This window comes from Paracoccidioides lutzii (genome assembly GCF_000150705.2).
Source record: "Paracoccidioides lutzii Pb01 unplaced genomic scaffold supercont2.18, whole genome shotgun sequence".
In the NCBI taxonomy this organism is placed as follows: Eukaryota; Fungi; Ascomycota; class Eurotiomycetes; order Onygenales; family Ajellomycetaceae; genus Paracoccidioides; species Paracoccidioides lutzii.
This window is the reverse complement of record NW_015440964.1, coordinates 720,156-740,797: the sequence shown is the minus strand read 5'-3', so window position 1 is coordinate 740,797 and position 20,642 is coordinate 720,156. Positions and strand designations below refer to the sequence as shown.

At 39.9% G+C, this 20,642-nt stretch overlaps 3 protein-coding genes across 3 annotated transcripts; 2 read left to right on the top strand and 1 right to left on the bottom strand.

Moving 5' to 3' along the window:
• Window positions 1-9,982: 9,982 nt before the first annotated feature.
• On the bottom strand, window positions 9,983-12,559 carry PAAG_06529 (hypothetical protein; the record flags this gene model as incomplete). The annotated part of the gene is made up of 5 exons (XM_015845918.1): window positions 9,983-10,075; window positions 10,190-11,692; window positions 11,745-12,346; window positions 12,402-12,464; window positions 12,541-12,559. 5 exons carry the CDS (start codon window positions 12,557-12,559, stop codon window positions 9,983-9,985), a joined length of 2,280 nt encoding a protein of 759 aa, XP_015700144.1.
• A 2,425-nt stretch (window positions 12,560-14,984) lies between these two features.
• PAAG_06528 (hypothetical protein) lies at window positions 14,985-15,773 on the top strand (the record flags this gene model as incomplete). The annotated part of the gene is made up of 3 exons (XM_002791743.2): window positions 14,985-15,240; window positions 15,304-15,356; window positions 15,414-15,773. 3 exons carry the CDS (start codon window positions 14,985-14,987, stop codon window positions 15,771-15,773), a joined length of 669 nt encoding a protein of 222 aa, XP_002791789.2.
• A 2,820-nt stretch (window positions 15,774-18,593) lies between these two features.
• On the top strand, window positions 18,594-20,335 carry PAAG_06526 (glucose-6-phosphate isomerase; the record flags this gene model as incomplete). The annotated part of the gene is made up of 2 exons (XM_002791741.2): window positions 18,594-19,093; window positions 19,177-20,335. 2 exons carry the CDS (start codon window positions 18,594-18,596, stop codon window positions 20,333-20,335), a joined length of 1,659 nt encoding a protein of 552 aa, XP_002791787.1.
• Window positions 20,336-20,642: the final 307 nt, after the last annotated feature.

Sequence of the window (20,642 nt, the reverse complement as noted above, 5' to 3'; positions counted from 1 at the left end):
TAGTTAGAGGTCACAGACTTATTATTAAAGATATCAGAATATAAAATTATTGTTCAAATATTTCTTTATTTCAAATCTATAATTTCATATTTCATTGATTTTTTTTAATATACACTAATCTTTTTTGATTTATTAATAATATTTTTATATTTTTTCAGAAAAAAATTATTAAAATATATATATATATATGCTGAATGCTTTAACTAATTTTATTTATTCAGCATCAGCTATCTTAAAAGCAATAGTATTTTTTTATAAAATATATTACTGAACTTGTAACTTCAGCTGTTATACTAATGATATCTTCTTTTAAGATTATAGATACTTTTACAGAGAAAGCAACATTACTGATAATAATTATTTTGTCATTAGTAGAACTTTATAGATAATAAATTGAGTTGTCATAAAATTTAATGAGTTTAAAGATCTTTGTCCTAGTAGATAACTTGTCAGTAGATCTTTAAAATTTATAAAAATGAGTATAAATATCAATGTTTAACTCTTTAAAATGATGAATTCAGAGTAATATATTGATTAGTACTATGATTGAAATTGTATAAAAGTATCTTGTAGATGCTTCATCATCATTATTGATAAATCAATACTTCTCATTATGAAGAATGATAAATGTGATGCTTTATTATCATTGTTGATAAATCAATACTTCTCATTATGAAGAATGATGAATGTTGATATATTATTAATAATTGTAATCACTGTCTTATGAATATCTGCTCAGAACTTCTTTGATAAATTTATATCTATAAGCACTACTCTAGTATACATCATTATTATATATATTTCTATTACGGCGCAGCTACTTGTATATAGATTAAAATTGATCCGCTCTGCTATACTTTAAAGGTTGATCTGTTCTAATCTTAATTGTATTTAATTGCTCATATTGATCTGATTTGATTCTCAATCATATCTTGCTACCGAGCCTCTATCACTAGCAAGCTTCACCTGTAGCCGAAGGGTAAGGTTAAGCTGAACGGGAGTGCCGTAAGCTTGATAACTAGGACAGGGGGTAGTGCCACTATCACGAGTAGTAAGGACATCAATTAGAGGATCCTTATAACCAATGATAGCTACGGCTAGAGGGTCAGGTGTGTGTAGAGCTTGAGTGAGACGGGCACCTGAGAGGGTGTAGAGTTAGGTGGTCAAAGCTATGACAAGTATAGGAGTGGGGATGTATCAGATAAATGCAGACACAATGTGGGTAGGGTGGAGTAGAGATCAGATAGATGAATGAAGAATATAAAATTGATCATGATCAAGAAGATAGGCCTCTTGATCCTAGGGGTAATGAGTGTGTTTATATACATAATGGAAACCTCTTGATAGATCTGATAGCTCATGGTATATAGTCATACCAGCCTACCAATCTACCACCTGGTAGACTTGGTAATGTCTGATAGATAGTCATACCAATCTATCAATCTATCAATCATATGATCATCTCTTTAGGTTAGTCCTGGAACCCAGTGTTATTCTGTCTGAAACCCTAGTTCCTTTATCCTCTGCAATTCTTATCCAATGATCCCTGGGAGTCTCCTGTTGGTTCACAACATATCTACTCTGAAGGTTGATCTAATCTCATTCTCAACCACTTTTATTTATTTATCTGCTCGTTCATTCTTCATTTTAGTTCTCAGTTTAGTATTTTTGTCGTAACTGTTTAATTAAATAGATAAATTAAAGCTGTTATCTTATTATCATCTTAACTCTAGTTAAGCTATAATAATTTCTCTTTTAGAAATATCATCTTGATAAGAAGATTGAGATGTAGTTGATTCTCAAATTATGTTATCTTTAATCATCATCTTGATTATTTTTGCTGATTGAAAAATATAATCAATATCTATTGTAACTTGCACTGATGATGTAAAATTAAAATTCTTTATGAAAGGAACTTAGTAAGTAAAATAATTTACAACTTGATCTTTGATGTGTAAAAAATATATTCATCAATGATAGATGATATTATCAGTAATGAGTATATAATATTTGATTCCTTATCATGATTTAATAAAGTAATCAGATATATTATTCAGTATATAACTATCATTAGTGAGATTAATATAAATATAATATGCTACTCATAATGTTTGTGGTATAAAAGTTTAAGAGAACTTATATATTATATTTGCTTTTACATAACTACCATAAAAAAAATTTGTTTTAAACTGTTTGATGTAAATATCAGATGAAAAGTTTTTTGCTAGTATAATAATTATCTCAGCATGAATATGCTCTATATTAATATGTGTAAAGGGTTAAGCTCTAAGAACTAGAGGCTAGTCCTCCTATATAACAAGGATGAATTGCTTGAGAAAGGGAAGAAAAGAATAAGATAAGAACTTGAGCTTAAGCAAGCTCACATAGCATGATCATATGCACATGTGCAAATGATGACTAAGCTGAGTCAGCCAGCCAGAGCAAATCTAGAGATTCAACCTCTTATAATACCCTTCTTCTCCCTCTTTGTTGCAGGCCTTTACAACTATTTAAAGTCCTCTTTACATCTAATTTTGCCTGCTGAGAGGCCTCCCAAGCATTCAAGGCCTTCACTTCTTGTAGGAGACTTGTGTTATTCCATGTAGGCTCAGCTCAACCTATTCATTTAACAAGGTATTGCTTTTTCCTCTGATAGATTCATTCACTCTGAATTTCCTCAATCTCAAACTCAGGTCCTTCTGGGGTCTCTATAGTGGATGGCTGCTAGTCAGTTTGCCTCTGACTAGGCAGGGAATCTGTCACTACAGCATGTAGAAGCTTTACATTAAAGACATTATGAATATTAAGTGAGATGTTCAGTCAGTAAGCATGAGATTCTATCTTTTCTAGCACAGTATATTGATTGTATTTCACATTCAGCTTCTTGCACAGGTGATTAGTTCTCATGTTCTTTAAGCTCAACCAGATCTTATCTCCAGGTTAAAAGCTTGAAGCTGAGTCTCTTCATCTATTCATGTATTTCTCTTGAGATTGCTGAGCATTCATCATTTTTACTTGAGCTCACTTCAACACTTCATGAGCCTTTCTCATATAATCATCTGCAAACTCAATGAGATTACATAGTGTTTCAATGAGAGGTGCATTGACTATATCAATGGAGGAGATATGAAAAAGATGTGTTAAAAAGAATGAGCTTACATCTGTTGAGACAGCATCTCTATTATTGATGATCAGCTCTGCTAGAGAGAGTCATTCACATCAGTCATCCTGTTGAAAGCTAATGTACTTGTGTAGATAGATTTTCAGAATCTGATTCATTTACTCTGTAGCTCTGTCAGTCTCTGAGTGATATACTGTGAAGAGTTATCTCTTAATGTCTAATTTCTCACACACTCAAGTTCAAAACATGCTTGTGAAAGCTGATCCTCAATCTGACACTATCACCTTAATGATGCCATGTTGAGAGATGATGTTGTGAAGAAACACTCTAGCCACTGTCTTCACATCAGTTTTCTTAACTGCTTTTAATATAATCTCCTTGATCAGTCTGTCTGTTATAATCATGATGTTCATGTATTTTTTAGAGCTTGATAAGTTCATGATAAAGTCTATGAAAAGCTTCTGCCACATATGTTCAGGAATGAAGAGAGGCTTAAGCAGTCTCTGATGTCAATCTCTTCATGTGATGTTTGATCTGCAAAAGTGACAGTTCCTGATCATTCTTCTTACATCAGTGACATAGCCTGGCTAGTAGAACTCACATCGTAGAACTCCTGCCATTTGCTCTCACCTGGGATGGCTGGTAAGAGATGAGTCATGAGCCTCATGCACTAACCTGGTTTGAAGAGGTTTGAAGTCTGGTACTCACTTACAATCTTGAAAGAGAAGCTCTCTGTTCTCATTTAAAGAGCACTCAGAGATGAAGGCCTTAATGCTGAGTTCAGAAAAAAATCTGAATCTTCTCTCATGAAGAGTTTGCTTCAGACACTGCAGAATCTTATCATTTTTGTGAGCCTTATTTCACTGAGCTTGAAGAGACATCTCAGGTTTCATGCTGGCAGCAGCCACTATTGATTCCATTCCAGGTGCCAGTACATTAAACTTAAGTAGTTGAGCTTGTCTCTGCTTGATTCTCTTATCATCAGTGCTCTGTGACATGTTCTGCTCTCTTCATGATAGAGTATCTGATTCAGTGTTCAACTTCTCTAACCAGTAATCAATTCTGAAGTTGAATTGATAGAGAATATTCATTCAACATAGCTGTCTTTCATTTAGTCTGCATGTAGTCATGAAGTATTCTAGATTCTTATGATCTGTGAGAATCTTAAATTTCTTTACACTTTGTAGCTCAGTATCATATTTCTTTAAACACTCAATTATCACTAATAACTTCTTATCATGAATCTCATAATTGCATTTCACAGGTAAATGCTTGTGAGAGAAGAAGGCACATGAGTGTAGAATGCTCTGCTCATCATATTGTAGCAGCACTTCTTCTGAGATGTAATCTGAGAAGTTTGTTTCCAATATAGTCTCACAGTCAGGGTCAAATTGAAGCAGGATTGAAGCAGAGATAAACATTGATTTTAGATGCTTAAAAGCTTCCTCAGCCTTGCTTATCCACAAAAAAGAAACATTCTTACATGTAAGAATTGTCAGTGAGGTTACAATCTTTGAGAAATCTCTGATAAATTGTCTATAGAAATTGGTAAAGCCTAAAAATCCTTATACATCTTTAAGAGTAGTAGGTGTTGCTCATTCCAAAATAGCTTTAATCTTCTTCAGATCCATTTGTATACCCTTGTCTACTTCAATGATGAATTCAAGATATTTTGTGCTGTTCATCTCAAACTCACTCTTTCTGATGTCTGCCTGCAGGCCTGCTTTCTGTAGATGCATAAGCATCTTTTGTACATGCTCATAATGCTCTCATAAGCTTTTTGAGGAAAATATCAAGATGTCATCTAAATAGACTGAGCAGAAGTCATCCAGATATCCACATAATGCCCAGTTGATATATTTTTGAAATGTGCTTAGAGTATTGGCTAAATCAAAGGGTGTAACCAGCTACTCAAATAGCCTGTATCTAATTCTAAAGACTGTCATTCACTCATCACCTTCTGTGATTCAAATCTTGTGAAAAGCTGCAATAATGTCCAGCTTAGTAAATTATTTAGTCTGTTCAATTCACTGTAGAGTCTCACTGATTAATGATAGAGAATATTGATTCTTTCAAGTGATTTTGTTAAGAGCTCAATAGTTTACACAGAATCTTAGCTCACCCTCAAACTTCTTTATGAATAGTATGAGAGTGGCTGCAGGGGAGTTGCTCACTCTAATAAAACCTTTATCTAGATAATCTGTAAGAGTCTTTCACAAAGCCAGTAGTTTCTCTCAAGACATATTATATAATGAGCCTCAAAGAGATTGTTCTGTGCTATCATCAGTCTTTTTAATCAGTTCAATCTCATGATCTCTACCTGGGCCACAAAGTGGGGTTAGAGTGTCAGCAGCTTTCTTATCAAATATGTCTAAAAACTCATGATAATGTTCAGGCAGCTTTTCTCTAGGGTCAATCTTTGATTTCACTTCTAGAGTCTTTTGAATGTCAGTCAAACTGACAGTGAAGATCTTGATGTTTCACTTCTCTTAAGTGCTCACAAGCCTAGAGAAGCTTACAGCAGAGATGGGAATCACATCAGCTTTTGCATTTGAACTAGACTTTACCTCTATGCCACTCTCTTCAAATCTCATAATTCTTTGATGAGGGATCATGGTCGCCTTTTGCTGGGCCAGCCAGGGGTTGCCTAGATACATATTATGACCATGTAACTCATTTACCACATAGAGAAAGGCTCATTCAGTTATATGATTGTCTATATCAATTCAAATGCCAGTCACTATGCTTGTAGAGAGTCCTATAGAGTCTTCAAAGCCAGTCATTTTAACAGGGAGAATTTCAATGCATAGGAGCTTATGCTTGTTAATGTAGAATTGAGAAATAAGATCATAGACATTACATTCACTGTCTATCATTGCTCTAGTTGAAAAGGTATTATCTACTAGAGCATCAACAGTGAAGGATTTGAATATCATCTTAGATTTAAATCTTCTTCATTGCTTTCTCATAAGCTTCTTATTTTACTTCTTTCAGTGTCTTTTGGTTAGAGCTACTCTTTTCCCAAATCCTCACTCATATCCACATCATTGTTGTCCAGTACTAGCTTGGGGATCACCTTAGCTATTATGAGGGTGACAGAGTGTCTGAGAGGTTTGAACAGACAGCTCTTAATCATATGACCTCAGGCTCTGCATCTCAGGCACAGGTCTTGCTCTCTTCATTGATTAACCTCTGTCTGATTTATTAATTTGATGTGGCAGGTGCTTGGAGTCACAGCATCAGGAGAGAGATTCATCAGATCATCAGTGAAAGCTTGAGACTGATTTCATCAGTCAAGAACAGCATAACAAAGTAGAGAGTGTGAATTAAATATCATATGATCTGAAGAAAATCTGTTCTTGTGATGTTTAGATCACTGTCTTAAAGTCTTAAGCTCAGAGAGTTGATGATCAACTAATCTAAGCTCTTTGCAGTAATTCTTGTAGAGAGATGATTCTCTTACACTCATCATGCCTTCCCTCAGCTCCATGCTTAGAGCAGATTTCAAATACCTCTTTTTAATGTGATCATCTCATTTGTGACTATCAGCTTCCAGCAGTAGTTGATTAAATTCAGGTAGAAAGTCAAAGAGAGCTCTTCTACTCTGTTGTAGATTGTTGAGCTTTTGCATAGCCTTTTTCTATTGTGCAGAATCACTAAAGAGCATGTGTATCTGCTTCAGTAAGCTCTCTATCATGAAGTTGATCTTATTCTTATTATTCTTAACTCAGAGGTAAACTCAAGCTACTGTCATTCCTTTCAGTCTTGAGTACACATACCAAGCACATTTCTCATTATTATCTAAAGCTTTTCCATTGATCTTAAGTTTTGATTGAAGCTTTAGCTCTCACTGAGAGTAGTGCTTCAGATTAGAACCATCATACTTCTCATAGTCTGATAGCTTGATCTTTGGCCTTCTGACTGCAATGAGTGGTTGTAAGTTTGATTGAGAGAGGATTGATGTTGAGATGTTCAAAGCTTGTCATAGATTAACTATTTCAGCTTGCTGAGCTGCTATTAAATCTCTGTTCTCACACTGGACCTGTTTCTGCTGTTGGAGAAAGACCATTCATTGTTGTTCAAAGCTGCTGAGAGTGTCTCTGCTCATTACTTCATGTTGATTCATTTGTTGTACAAGTCTGCTGCTTTATCTCATTCAGCTAGACATTTTCAATGTTGCTTGTTTGTTTGTTAGCACAATTGCTAACTCAGTCTATTCATATATCAGTGCTATCACTGAACTTTATGATGCAGAATTTAAGACTCTTAATAGTCTATCATATGTCAGCATGTTTGCTGAGCTTTATGATACAGGATTAAGACTCCCAGTGGCCTATCAATGAAAGAAGTGAAGCAATTCATAATGTAAAGGGTTAAGCTCTAAGAACTAGAGGCTAGTCCTCCTATATAACAAGGACGAATTGCTTGAGAAAGGGAAGAAAAGAATGAGATGAGAACTTGAGCTTAAGCAAACTCGCGTAGCATGATCACGTGCACACGTGCGAATGATGGCTAGGCTGAGTCAGCCAGCCAGAGCAAATCTAGGGGTTCAACCCCTTATAATATGTCATTTTATAAAAGTTCTGATCAAGAGAATATGATCATCAAATTCTTCTATTATTATTAATATAATATTCTCATACTCATAAAATTTAGTTATAAAATTAATAACTTGAGACAGATAATGAATGTTGTCTTGAAATTCTTATTTTACTATTTTTATATATTGAATTTATGAGTATATGAATAGCAGTGAACTTAACACTATTCAAAACCTTTATCATAAAGTAGAAAGAAATGATGTTTAAAAGCTGATATTAAAAATCTTGATCCTCTAGTATCACAAAGAACAGGAGATTGATAGTAAGATTGAGAATTTAGTAAATATTATTAATTAATATATTCTCTTCTTCTAATTCTAAAAGAATAATATTTATTTTTATAATCTGTTTTTGACCTTTATCTTTAATATTATTTCTTAAATTTTTATTGAATGATTTTATATATAATATCAAGTGTTTTTTATCTATCATATTGAAGTTTGCACAAATGTTAAGATATCAGAACTTAGAAGTAGTGTTAAATGATATAGATAAAGCAATTATTGTATTGACATTTGATTGTAAGATAAGAAGATCTGATACTTTGCTCTCAGAAGATTTATTATTATTTTCATTCTTACTTTTATTCTTCTTTTTATTTTTTTTCTTCTTTTGATACTTTTAGAGTTATTAGTATCTTTCTTCTTTTAAAAATTCTTTCACTATTCTGATACTTTATTAGAGTTTAATTAAAAATAATAAATCTTTAAATGTCCTAAAATGTTACAAAAATCACATCTAGTAAATATGATGAATATTGTATTATTATTGTCTTTAATGACTACATTAGTTTTTAAAGCTTTAGTTTACTCTGAATCTTTTGTCTTGCTTGTTCAATAAGTAAGTTACTTTATCAAATCATCAATATTCAAATTAATGATAGAATTTTGATCTGTTTCATAAAATGTATCAAAATGTGATTTGATATATATTTTTTAATGATTGCAGAGATCAATAATAAAAAAGTCATAAAGAAAGTCTTCATAAAAATTCTTTGTAAGTTCTATAATGTGAGCAGAGAGATAGCAGAATAAGTGTATATATAACAGATAATCATTATTCTTTATATGTATATATATTAATTCTTTGAAAATGTTAATTCTCTAAGAATATTGTGTATTCTATGTCTATCTTCTCTTATAGAGCTGCTGTGTTATCTGATTGAATGATCTAAAATGTTGTTTAGATAGAGTTCATCAAAAATTGCAACATCTGACAGTAGAGAAGTTTTGAACATATTATTCAATATTATTAATCTAGTGATAATAAGTTTTCAGAGAGCTTATATTAATTCTTATTTAAAATATCTACATCATCAATTATTTTTATATCTGATAGAATATTAATCTTTCATATTTGATAATTGATTTTATTAAATATGATGATGAACTTAGTGTTCAATGAGATCTACATCTTCTTTTGATAGTCACAGGTCAGTTGTTTCAAATCTTTCATAAAGATGATGTTTAAAATTGAGTGTGCTGAGAGCAATTGCTGACAGAGTATTCTAAAATCTGTCACTGATATAATCACTATGCTATTGATATTAAATGTAGACATTGACGTAGAACTGAAAGTGTTATTGTTAAACTCATCACATTTTAACATCTTGTTAGTATCATGCACTGAGTCAAAGACCTCTATTGTATTTTTCTTTATCATTGTGTATTCTGTTCTGTCTTCTCCCACTTCTGAACTGAACTCTTGTTCAATAATAGAGAAGAAGAATTGAAAAACTTTTGATTGTGATTGTAATGTCTTTTTACATTCTGATCAAGAAATTGACAATAATTAAAATCCACTCATGATAAATATAAAAAAATTCTTAAATAAAAATTAATCAAAAAATAAATAATTTTAATCTTTTCAAGATGATAATTACTTCTCTGCTGTAGTTATAACAGTATTACTATCAAATATAATCAGTTTTGTATGCAAAGACCTTCTTTCCAAAGAGATAATATTGAACTCATTCAATATCATGTTAGTTGCAGTGTATTATAATTAAAATATCTTGTTTTTCTTTAAAAAAAAAAAAAAAAACTACTATTTGGGCCATAACCTGTGGGATGGTTAATCTCCTTCTTGTTGTGGTTGAAGCTAGCTAACTATATAGGGTTCATCATATGCGGTGGAGTGGTCGCCCAGGCTACTAGGCCCAACAACCCAACAGAATCATCTGACAATGACATAAACCGAACATCGCTTGATCGCCCTGGTCAATGAATTCAGTGGCGGCCATTAGTCTCCTAGATAGCTTCTAGCCAGAGAGACCTCTTTTCTCACTTTCCGAGAAGAAAATAATCATCCGCCAAAGTTTCTTGACCAGTACTTCTGCTTCCTCGTCTAGAGCCTATTTAGGTGAAAGGAAGTAATAATTAGCATCCTGGTGCATATAACGTAATAAGACCATGGATATATCACATCAAATTTCGCTACGATGTTTAAGAAAAGGGAAAGCACTTACCCCTTCCAACTGCTCCACTAATTCATGAGGAGGTCCCCGTTTCCGGACATGCTCTTCCACTACGTCAACCAGCATTTGCTCCTGGACACCAAGGTACTCCATAATCTTCTTCTCGACGAACGGTTTCAGCTGTTCTCCCAACACGGACTCATCTACAAACTCCCAGTTGACTTGCCAGTCCCAGAGGCCCTCTTTGTCCGAGGGAATATCGGCAGCTAATTGCCGTGCTGCTTGGGCGCGCTCTTCATCCGTAAGACCAGCAGACTCAGCCGCAGTGTCGAACTTGATAGATGTAAGTGGGCGCTTGGTGGCAGCTCCCGTATCCTCCTCGTCTTCAAGGAGGCCCTCAACCTCTGCCACCGTTCTCCGGACGGTAGCTTGCGCCTTCTGTGCCGCGGCACCCAATGAGAGTTTGAAGCGTTGGGGTTCCCTTGGTACCTGGTTCCGGGTCTCCAACTCTTCGGCTTGCCGGGCGAGGAAGTCATCAGCCATTCCGCGTACTTGGTCTCGTTGCTGTTGGGTCCTAGCCATCTCGCGTTCTTCTGCAGCACGGTCCGCTTCATCCATGCTGACCTCTCTGTTCCTAAACGCTGCCCGATTCCGTATCCAGACTCCACGATCGGCATAGTATTCTTCCACTTTTCGACTAGCTTCAATGTCGTCATTCCATTCCCGCAGACGTTTAGACATAATTTGTTTTTCCTCCTGTAATCGGATATCTTCTTCCCGATCACGATTCTTCTCCCGCTCCACGGCAGCTGTTCTACTACGTTCACGGTTAAGCCACCGCCTTTCTTGGTCCAGATATTGCTTTTCTGCTTCAACGGCCTTCTTCTCCTTCCGCCTTCTTTCAAGCTCTTCATCGCTTGCATCAGTGTCCTCGTCTTCATTGGCGCCATTGATTCCGCTTCCATTCACGAAGGATACTCCCTTCTGATAATCCCGTGGGATATGATGACCGAACCCTTTGGGAGCTGAGGGAGCATTTGGAATACCCCTATCCCGAGGCCCCAAAGGAATGCCATTCGCACCACCAGCAGGGCCGCTTGGCGCCGTGGGAGGTGGTGATATTAATCTGTTTGGCCTAGATCCCCCGGCCCTTGCCCGTTCTAGAGATTCGAGTTCTTCTTCTCTCTTCAGTCGTTCAAGGTCCCGACGATTGCTTCTTTCACGGAAAGCTGCAATTTCCTTGGCGACAGTTTCTCGCATTTCAGCAGGAATATCCGACAACTCATCCTCTACAGTGATTGGAATCGTCACAACTTCTGCGGGAGTACCATCCTTTTCAGCCTCCCCGTCTTTCATTTCCGAGTCTCCCTCGCTATCAACCACTTGTGCAAGCGCATCTACTTTTGCAGGTGATGGTGGGTGGGTAAGGTCGGCCAGAACTTTGGCGAGAGCTGCTCTGGCCCCATCAAGCCGCACTTGCTCGGCTTCGGGATTCCGCTCCGTCGTCGACTCGAACTGTTCTATGTACTTAAAAGAGCTATCATCGACAATAACCTAGAATATGTCAGTATCTTCCAAAATGATTATTCGAAATATTACAATATACCAGTAGTTTGCTTTTTTCAGGATCTTCTTCAACTTTCCCATCCTCCTTAGCCGGAACCGGCTTCTTCACCGGCACCTCGACATCTTTTAACACTTCTACTGCTGTGCTTAAGCTTTCAGGGTCCTCATACTCTGCAAAACCAAATTTGCATGGCTTATCATCCGCATCAGTGGCCCGAATCCAACGTTTCAAATTTCCTGCCGTTCGAAGTATCAACTCGATTTCTTCGTCACTGCTGAGCCCTTCCGTTATGCCTCCAATAAATATGGTTCTCACAATCTCATCTTTCGTAGGTGGTTGAAGTTGTAGCATTGCATCTCGTAAATTTTGGCGTTGTGATTCCAAGGAATGTCCCCCGGGACCTCCACGCCTCCCACCAGATTCTCCTCCACGTTCTCGGCCGCTTTCCACAGGAGTAGCAGATTTTGGTGTGCCAGATGTACCGAGACGAATAACAGGCGCAGAGAAATTAATATTAGGCATATTCGGTGGCGGTTGGAAGTTTGGGGGGAATCCGCCAGGTCTGCCAGGTTGTTGCGCATTCGACTGCTGTGCGGCTGGTGGAGGGCCAGTCCCTGGCGCTGACATTCCGGGAGGAGGAACTGGAAAGTAAATTAGCCCAGATACGGAATAGAAAAAAGGAATACTTTATCATACCCATGCCTGGTGGTGCTCCAGGGAAGCCACCAAACTCCGGCTGCCTTCCGAATGGAGACGGTGCTAGAGATTATCAGCGTCATAGGATTTACAAAGGGGAAAGATGCCATTGACCGGACATGCCTAGCCACGAACTTACGTTGATATGGGTTGTACATCCTGTCCTGCACTTGAATCGCAAAGCGATAGAACAGGTAGGTGGTAAAGCACGCGGATTCAAATCCTAAACTTGTGATTCCGATGGTCAACAAGGAAAGGAAAGTATGGAAACGAATAAATGACTGCACAAGCAGGTGGATCAGGTAATATGGGTAGATCGATTGTAATATACAAAGATAAATGCAGTTCCAGAGGTGCTTGATTCGCAAACGTTGGTGGTTTTTTCCAAAAAAGAGATATGAAGGCGCTTAATATCACGTGATATGGCGCTTAACTAGCGCCCAGTTCTCTTCCAGGTTCTGCCTCACCAAGACCACCACTAAGTTCTCGACAGCTGTTGGGTAAGTAATAGTAAACAGTTCATGTATGTGGGCTATTTATTAACTGAACCCAAGTTGATGACTGGCCCGGAATCTGTTGGCGAATTTGCTGTCCGTTGGCGTGCTACGAGGACTTTCCAACAACTCTTCATCCCCGTTGACTCAATTCTTGAATTGCCTCAGCAGTTTAGCAATGCGATTTGTGCCCTTGTGCCAATAAACAGTAAATGTGTAGAGTAATCACCTCCAAGTATATGAGGTAATCCCTGGTAAGTAAACTACCAACCTACAAAGAGTCTGTAGGACGATGCAGCAGCACAATACTCTACGTCACAGATTTGCGGGCAGGCAGAAATACGCACAGGCTGATCTTGACAGAAAGCGCCCAACCAGGTCTTCTGCCTTGGAACAGGGACTATATGTGGTGAATCGTGCATCGAAGAGGTGTTTCTATCACACCCAAACCACCACTTTGCTTATGGGCTGGGCTGCCGATGCTTCTCGGATTTGTCTAGAAATCCACAAAAATTCGTAGAATTATTCTCAAAGGTTGTTCCAGCAATCCTATGGCGGCTTATTTTTGGGACGTACAGATGGATAGGAACTGTGAATTGCAAAAACGAAATATCCCCCGCATCTGACGTTGAAATTTCCACAATTCTCCCCATCTAGAATTTTCGGAAAAATGTCGCGACTGCTCATAGAAATAATTAATGATATGGCGCTAAATTCTCAGTTGGAAATGTCGAATTTTGTTTGCGAACACATTTGTGTTCTGCAAGGTGAACTCAGCTCGTATTACATATGCGTTATCCGCCCAGGTACTCCGTAGTAGGGTAGGTAGTCACAATTCATGGACACTTCTTGCTGCTTACTGACTCAACTTCGATCAGGAAACTGAATTCAAATCGCGCAAAAGTCCCTATGTTGTTCCCAAAAGTCAAAGGTGCTATGCTGTCACCCGAGAAGCTTCTGCCTGATCTCTGCGGCTTGCATCAAAAGAAATCTAACTTTCAGACACCTCAATCCATAGTAATAATAATCATTATTAATATTGGGATTGGAATGTTGAAGTGCCAAACAGCTTCGCTACTCGTTGGACGTACCTCCTGGTTTATTTAAGCCTTCACAAATTAATTATGCTCACGATAACAATCCGACCAAGTTAGCGTCAGAACTTTCCAAAACACATATATCATCGGGAAGGCTTGAAAAAGGCCAATCAAACTCAAGAACCCCTCATTCAGCATGGGTGACATGACTTAAACATGAAACGTTCTTTGACGGATATGGCTCACATGGTGTGGCATGATTGGTCCTTTTTTCAGTCAGCAAAAGGAGGAAATTGCTCTGTTTTCACTTTGGATGGTCATTGGACAGGACAACATCATAGGCGGCTGGTAGGTTATCAACTTGTTACTGCTCCGGTCCCTCGATAATTAAAACAGGGCCCTAGATTGGTGAGTATTGATTAGACTTCAACCTATATCAACCTTGTTTTGATGATGGACTGATGGGAATAATTTAACAGGCCTCTGAAATTTGCGCAGGCTATGTCCGGTTCAGTCATATATGACGGTTGTTCCAAATGGAAATGTAACTATCTTCGGGTTGACAAGCTGGCGCCATCCTGATCTCCCGCCTTTGTATACCGAATTAGCTGGGAACCTCCAAAATCGAACATGAAGGTTTATAGCTCGCCGAGAACACGAAATCCCTCAGTTCATTCAGCTATTCTATCTTCGGAACTAGGCCCTCTCCAATAATGCCTAACTCCCCAGTTCCTGCTATGAATTAGATTAACACACACCCTTGCAGGGGCTTACAAGGTTGGTTCTACGTATTTCTGTGTTGCACCCCCCGATGTTTAGACAAGGGAGCCAGTGTGCCTTTATATAGGCGGAGTCCCTCGTTTGTTTCCGTTGTTTCCTTTCCTCTCAACATTTGATTCTCTTTTGGCAGAGCCACTATATTCTTGTGCCCCTGCTTTTTATGTTATATCCAGACACTCGTTCAACCCCCACGTTCATTATTTATTCCCAGAAGTAGTAAATCATTGTATCCCATTTTTGCTTCCTCGTCTTCGTTTCTTCACTCATTCAATATGCGAAATCAACTCCTTGCCGTTGTCTCCATGCTTGCGACTAGCGCATTTGCTAACGATTGGACCCGCATCGGCACTGCTGTTCACGCCCTCCACCCCCTAAGAGCGCGCCAGGAGGGCGGAGGCTCGTTTAAACCTGACCAGTCCAGCGGCTTTGGGGATAGCTGCTCATCCGCCTTCGGAAAAGACTACATTCAGTGTGCAGCGACGGTTTGTTACAATCCCAAAGCAGGGCATACTTGCTGCTCTGGAGAATGTATGTGATAATCGCGTAGTAAACTCTCTGTACTACGACGAACTGCTAACATGTAATTTCCAGATGCCTGCCCAGGAAATTCCTTCTGTCTTACTGCCGGCTACTGCTGTCCCAATGTGAGCCTGTAGATGCAAGAGAGTAAAAGGAAAGCAAAGTAACTCATCATCTTCTAGGGCCTTGACCGCGAGAGCTGCGCTAAAAAACTTGGTTTGACCGCTCTACCCACCACTGTTGCTCCCACGAAGACCGCCTCCTCGACTACCGCTTACCTGACGACTCCTCTGCCAACAACTACTCCTTCGCCCACCAAGATCCCAGTTAAGATCCCAGTTTCAACTAAGCCCAAATCCGCATGTTACCCTGTTTACCATCCCCACCCGAGCAATGGATTTAACCACACGGTTATTCCCACAACCGGCACTTACCCAACCGCAACACCCCCGCCGTTCACTGGAGGCGCCAATCCACAGAACGTTGCTACCGGTGCTGTCGCGATCCTTGGTTTTCTTAGTATTCTTCAGAGCCTGTTGTAAGCACCGACAATAAAGTAACTTCTCTGCTGACTCTTTGTCTGCATAACACTGTGTGGGTAGATGTGGGCAGATCGTCGACACACAGCGTGGTTTTTATTTCGTTTTGTTTACCTTTTTTTTCCGGATACGTAATTTCCGCAGGTGGAAATAGCATGAATTTCATAGATGTCTCTTCTCTATGTTCCCCCTCCCTTACTATTCTCCTGTTGCAAATATTTTATGTAACACCAGATTGATTCTGTTCCTACTTCACTCTACCCTGCTCCTTGAACTTGGGTAAAACATATCAGGCCTCTCGTATTTGATTTTTGATCACAATAGGTTTTGTGGGAATACTGGGCTTAGGTGAAGATGCTCACCACAAGACGAAACTCGCTTGGGAAGACAAATTTATCTGGAATTTTTTTATTTTATTTTATATATATATTTTTTTTTAGGAAAAGTAGATGGAATAATGAAAGAAATATAAATTCTTCATCCTAGGAACTTCCCATCAATCCTAGCATGGAAGTCTCCCCAGGCTCGGGCCGATTAGGTTAGGTTTCAGTTAGCGGCTTCGGCCCGATGGAGTGCCAAGATTGCTGCTGTGAGCTAACCCAAAATGGGACTTCAGCGTGATTTAACTCCCTGCATCAAGATAGGTCCAAACATCATCATCTTTCAAGTATTGCTGTTCTAGTGATTGCACAAAGGCAGCTTCTATACTACAAGCGAGAGCAATATATTTTTCTTCCCCCTATCGTGTGTTAAGTTCTCCTTCCAGCGCAATCAAACCGTATCAGCCAGCTCCGAACATCGCCGCTTCAGGATATGAGTTGAGCCAGCTTTAACAAAATCATGGCCTGTACCGACTCTATGGATTAATGGCATCAGGCGTACACAGCCCCTTCTTAAGGAGACACAATATTAGTACTGGCTGTCCTGGAGTCTGGGTACGATTCCATCCTATCCACTCCACAAATTCGGTGAGGAACTAGTTACGGCGTTTCACTGTCTCCCGAGACCGGACATGAGATGAGACATGACGATAAGACATGCTTCGTGAGCTCATAGAGGATCACTTCTCACTCTGTGAGCTCATATCCGGGCATTCATATTTAGTGAATGTTTCCTCAATTTCCTGGCAGGGCCTGAAACGTCTACCTGTCAGCTTGTCCTCGAGGTGATGGGTGTAGGGAAGACCTTTGCACACAGGAATTCACTCATGAACGTGCCTCTGGGTATATACCATATCAGTGGCACTGATATACATGTTTTACCAACCAAGCTCAACTAATCTCCATTGTGCCTGGGATGGACTTCAATCAGTCAGAAAACAGAAGGATAATCATACTTTTGCAATTTCACTTTGAGATCTTAGTCGACTGCAGGGTTCTATGCTATTAACAATATTACAACCCTGATCATGGTCCTATCCATATTCTATGGAGGAAGACCAAAAGAATTCACAAGAAAGCAGATAACTCAGGAAACGAAATTAAAATGCTGCTTTTAACGTCCTTCTTGAGTTACTATTTTAGTCCCGATAGTTAGCCAATTAAGATCGAAGAGACGAGGAGCTTAGCTACAACTATATTTTCTTTGAGAACCTCCGGAAGACCCGCCACAGAACCCTAGACTCCACAGTTAGCGACCAGATAACGATCGCTATGTGCCCCATCCTTTTGTGGCCAACGCAGCCAAAACGATCATTACTTTGCCAACGGGTATCGACGTTCAGGGGATTCCCTATTAGGGCTGTACAGCACTCAGCGACGCAGAGAAATTCCTCGTATTAGTTATTAGGTTCTCTTCTTTCAGGATTTGCAGCTTTCAACCATTCATGCATTGGTCAATGTAATGGCGGATAAGATATGGAGAAGGAAGTTTACAAGAATGATGACAGCAATATTAGGTCAACCCCTGGGAACATCGAAGTTGTCCCCAGTAGCATGACCTATTCCTCAGATTTGTTGTGAGTTATTTTAGTTTTGGAATAGTTTAATCATCAGACAGTCGGCATTGCAAATTTTGTCCAGCTCGATACCTATGTCAACACTTCTACTCTATATAACATCTGTGGAAACAGACATTCCAACCAAAGATGCTTTTTGTCTCATTTTTCTCGGAGCTCTCTCCTCTGAAACATGAAGCCCTAATTTTGCCACTTGTACTTCGTTATGCGTGAGCACAGAGGATACAGGGTTTTGACTATACATATGAAGAAGGTTGGTGAATATAATTTTGGTAATGACTGGCAACCTTGGACTCGATGGGGTGGTCCGCATGCTCTGAACATAGAATATTAGCCTGTTCAAGAAGTGGATAGAGTAAAGCAAAGTGGTGGGACGCTTCTCCATGAATCGTCCGACGAATGACTTCATCATGTCTTATCATTCCTACCTATATCCCCTGTTGGTAGAAAATTAGTAGCCCAGAGTGAGTAAGTTAAAACCATTGTTGCGTGAGGATGATACAAATAACATAGTAACTAGGAGTCATGATTGGCTCTAGACGTGGGTCAGTCATTATTATTAAACTGACTTGTGAAGAGAACTGGGGCATTGCCTTACCCCAGAGTGGCTCCCCCCAACACTCAACAGATATCACCCACATCTTGAACCTCACTAACTTCACTTTACACACAGGAAATCTTCCAACATAAATCAAATAGCGGGCAGACCTCTCCTACCTTAGTGAATTCCTCTTCGCCTACCCTTGCGATTGCACTGTGCTCAATTGAGTTTCCTGATCGCCAGAAACCTTCCTGCTATCCCCACCCAATCCCACCGTTTCTTTTCAAACCCCGTCAACATCGTCACCCGCAAACACATTCAAACGATGGCGAGCTTTCCGGAAGCCAGCAATCTCAATGCCTGGAAGGCTCTCCAGGAGCATTACAATTCTACAGGCCGAAACATTACTCTAAAGGATGAATTCAAAAAAGATGGTCAACGCTTCCAGAAGTTCTCCCATACTTTCTTCAACACCGCCGACAAGTCCGAAATCCTCTTCGATTTCTCGAAGAATCTCATCACAGAAGAGTCCATTACCCTGCTGATACAGCTCGCAAAGGAGGCAGGTCTAGAGAAACTGCGCGATCAAATGTTTAATGGCGAGCCTATCAATTTCACCGAGGATCGGGCCGTATATCATGTTGCCCTGCGCAATGTAAGCAACCAGGAGATGCGGGTCAAGGGGAAGAGCGTGGTCGAGGAAGTCAATTCTGTCCTGAACCATATGAAGGAGTTCTCTGAGCAGGTTAGGAGTGGAGAATGGAAGGGATATACAGGAAAGAAGATCAAGACCATCATCAACGTTGGTATTGGAGGTTCAGATCTGTAGGTTATCGGATGCGTATTTTATTATCACCTCTGTAGAAAATCGTCAGCATGAAGTAAGGTATTTGCTAACTACTCTACAGTGGCCCTGTTATGGTAACTGAGGCATTGAAGCCCTATTCCGATAGGAACCTGACCCTCCATTTCGTCTCAAACATTGATGGCACCCACGCCGCTGAGGCCCTGAGGGATTCTGACCCTGAGACCACCCTCTTCCTGATCGCTTCAAAGACATTCACCACGGCCGAAACAATCACCAACGCCAACACTGCCAAAGCCTGGTTCCTCCAAAAAGCCAAGGACAGCGCCCATATTGCAAAACATTTCGTTGCCCTCTCCACCAACGAAGCTGAAGTCACCAAGTTCGGCATCGACAAGAAGAACATGTTCGGCTTCGAATCATGGGTTGGCGGTCGATATTCAGTCTGGAGCGCAATCGGCCTATCCATCGCTCTCTCGATTGGCTTCGATAACTTCCACGAATTCCTTGCTGGAGCGCATGCCATGGATAAACACTTCCGCGAGACGCCACTGGAGAAGAACATCCCCATCATCGGAGGCCTCCTGAGCGTCTGGTACAGCGACTTCTTTGGTTCCCAGACTCACCTCATCTCCCCCTTCGATCAATACCTGCACCGCTTCCCCGCCTACCTCCAACAACTCTCAATGGAGAGTAACGGGAAAGCCGTCACCCGCACAGGAGACTATGTCCGATACAGCACGGGACCCATCGTATTCGGTGAGCCGGCAACCAATGCTCAGCACAGTTTCTACCAGCTCCTCCATCAAGGCACAAAGCTCATCCCGACCGACTTCATTCTCGCCGCGCAGTCTCACAACCCCATCGAGGGCGGGAAGCACCAGACCATGCTCGCATCCAATTTCTTCGCCCAAGCCGAAGCGCTCATGATAGGCAAGACGCCAGAGCAAGTCAAGGCTGAGGGTGCGATCGGCAATCTAGTTCCGCACAAGACGTTCCTTGGAAACAGGCCCACGACATCGGTACTTGCACAGAAGATTACGCCAGGCACACTTGGGGCGCTGATTGCTTACTATGAGCATGTTACTTTTACGGAGGGGGCGGTGTGGAATATCAACTCGTTTGATCAGTGGGGGGTGGAGTTGGGAAAGGTTCTGGCGAAGAAGATTGAAAAAGAATTGGAGACTGAGGGCGAAGGGGGTGGGCATGATGGCTCGACTAGCGGGTTGATTGCTGCTTATAAGAAAAAGGCTTCCCTGTAGAGGGAGGTCGAAAAATTGACCTGCAGGTTAACCATTGAGAGGAAATGGAACATGAAAAATGAAGAATTAAGGAGAAAAGGTTTGTTTTTCTGTTCACCCTTATTATAACTGTATATTTAAGTAACTATATATCAAGAAAAGCAAGTTACTTGAGTTCAGTTCCATGTCTTCCCGAGGTTTTTCGCCGGCTTAAAGCTGCAAGCTTCTGCGTCTCCTGCTCGATGCCGTAACTAGTCATTAACCGCTTCCCATTCATCTTATGGTGAGTATGTTAGCAAAATAATAATTAATAAAAGATGAAGTGATT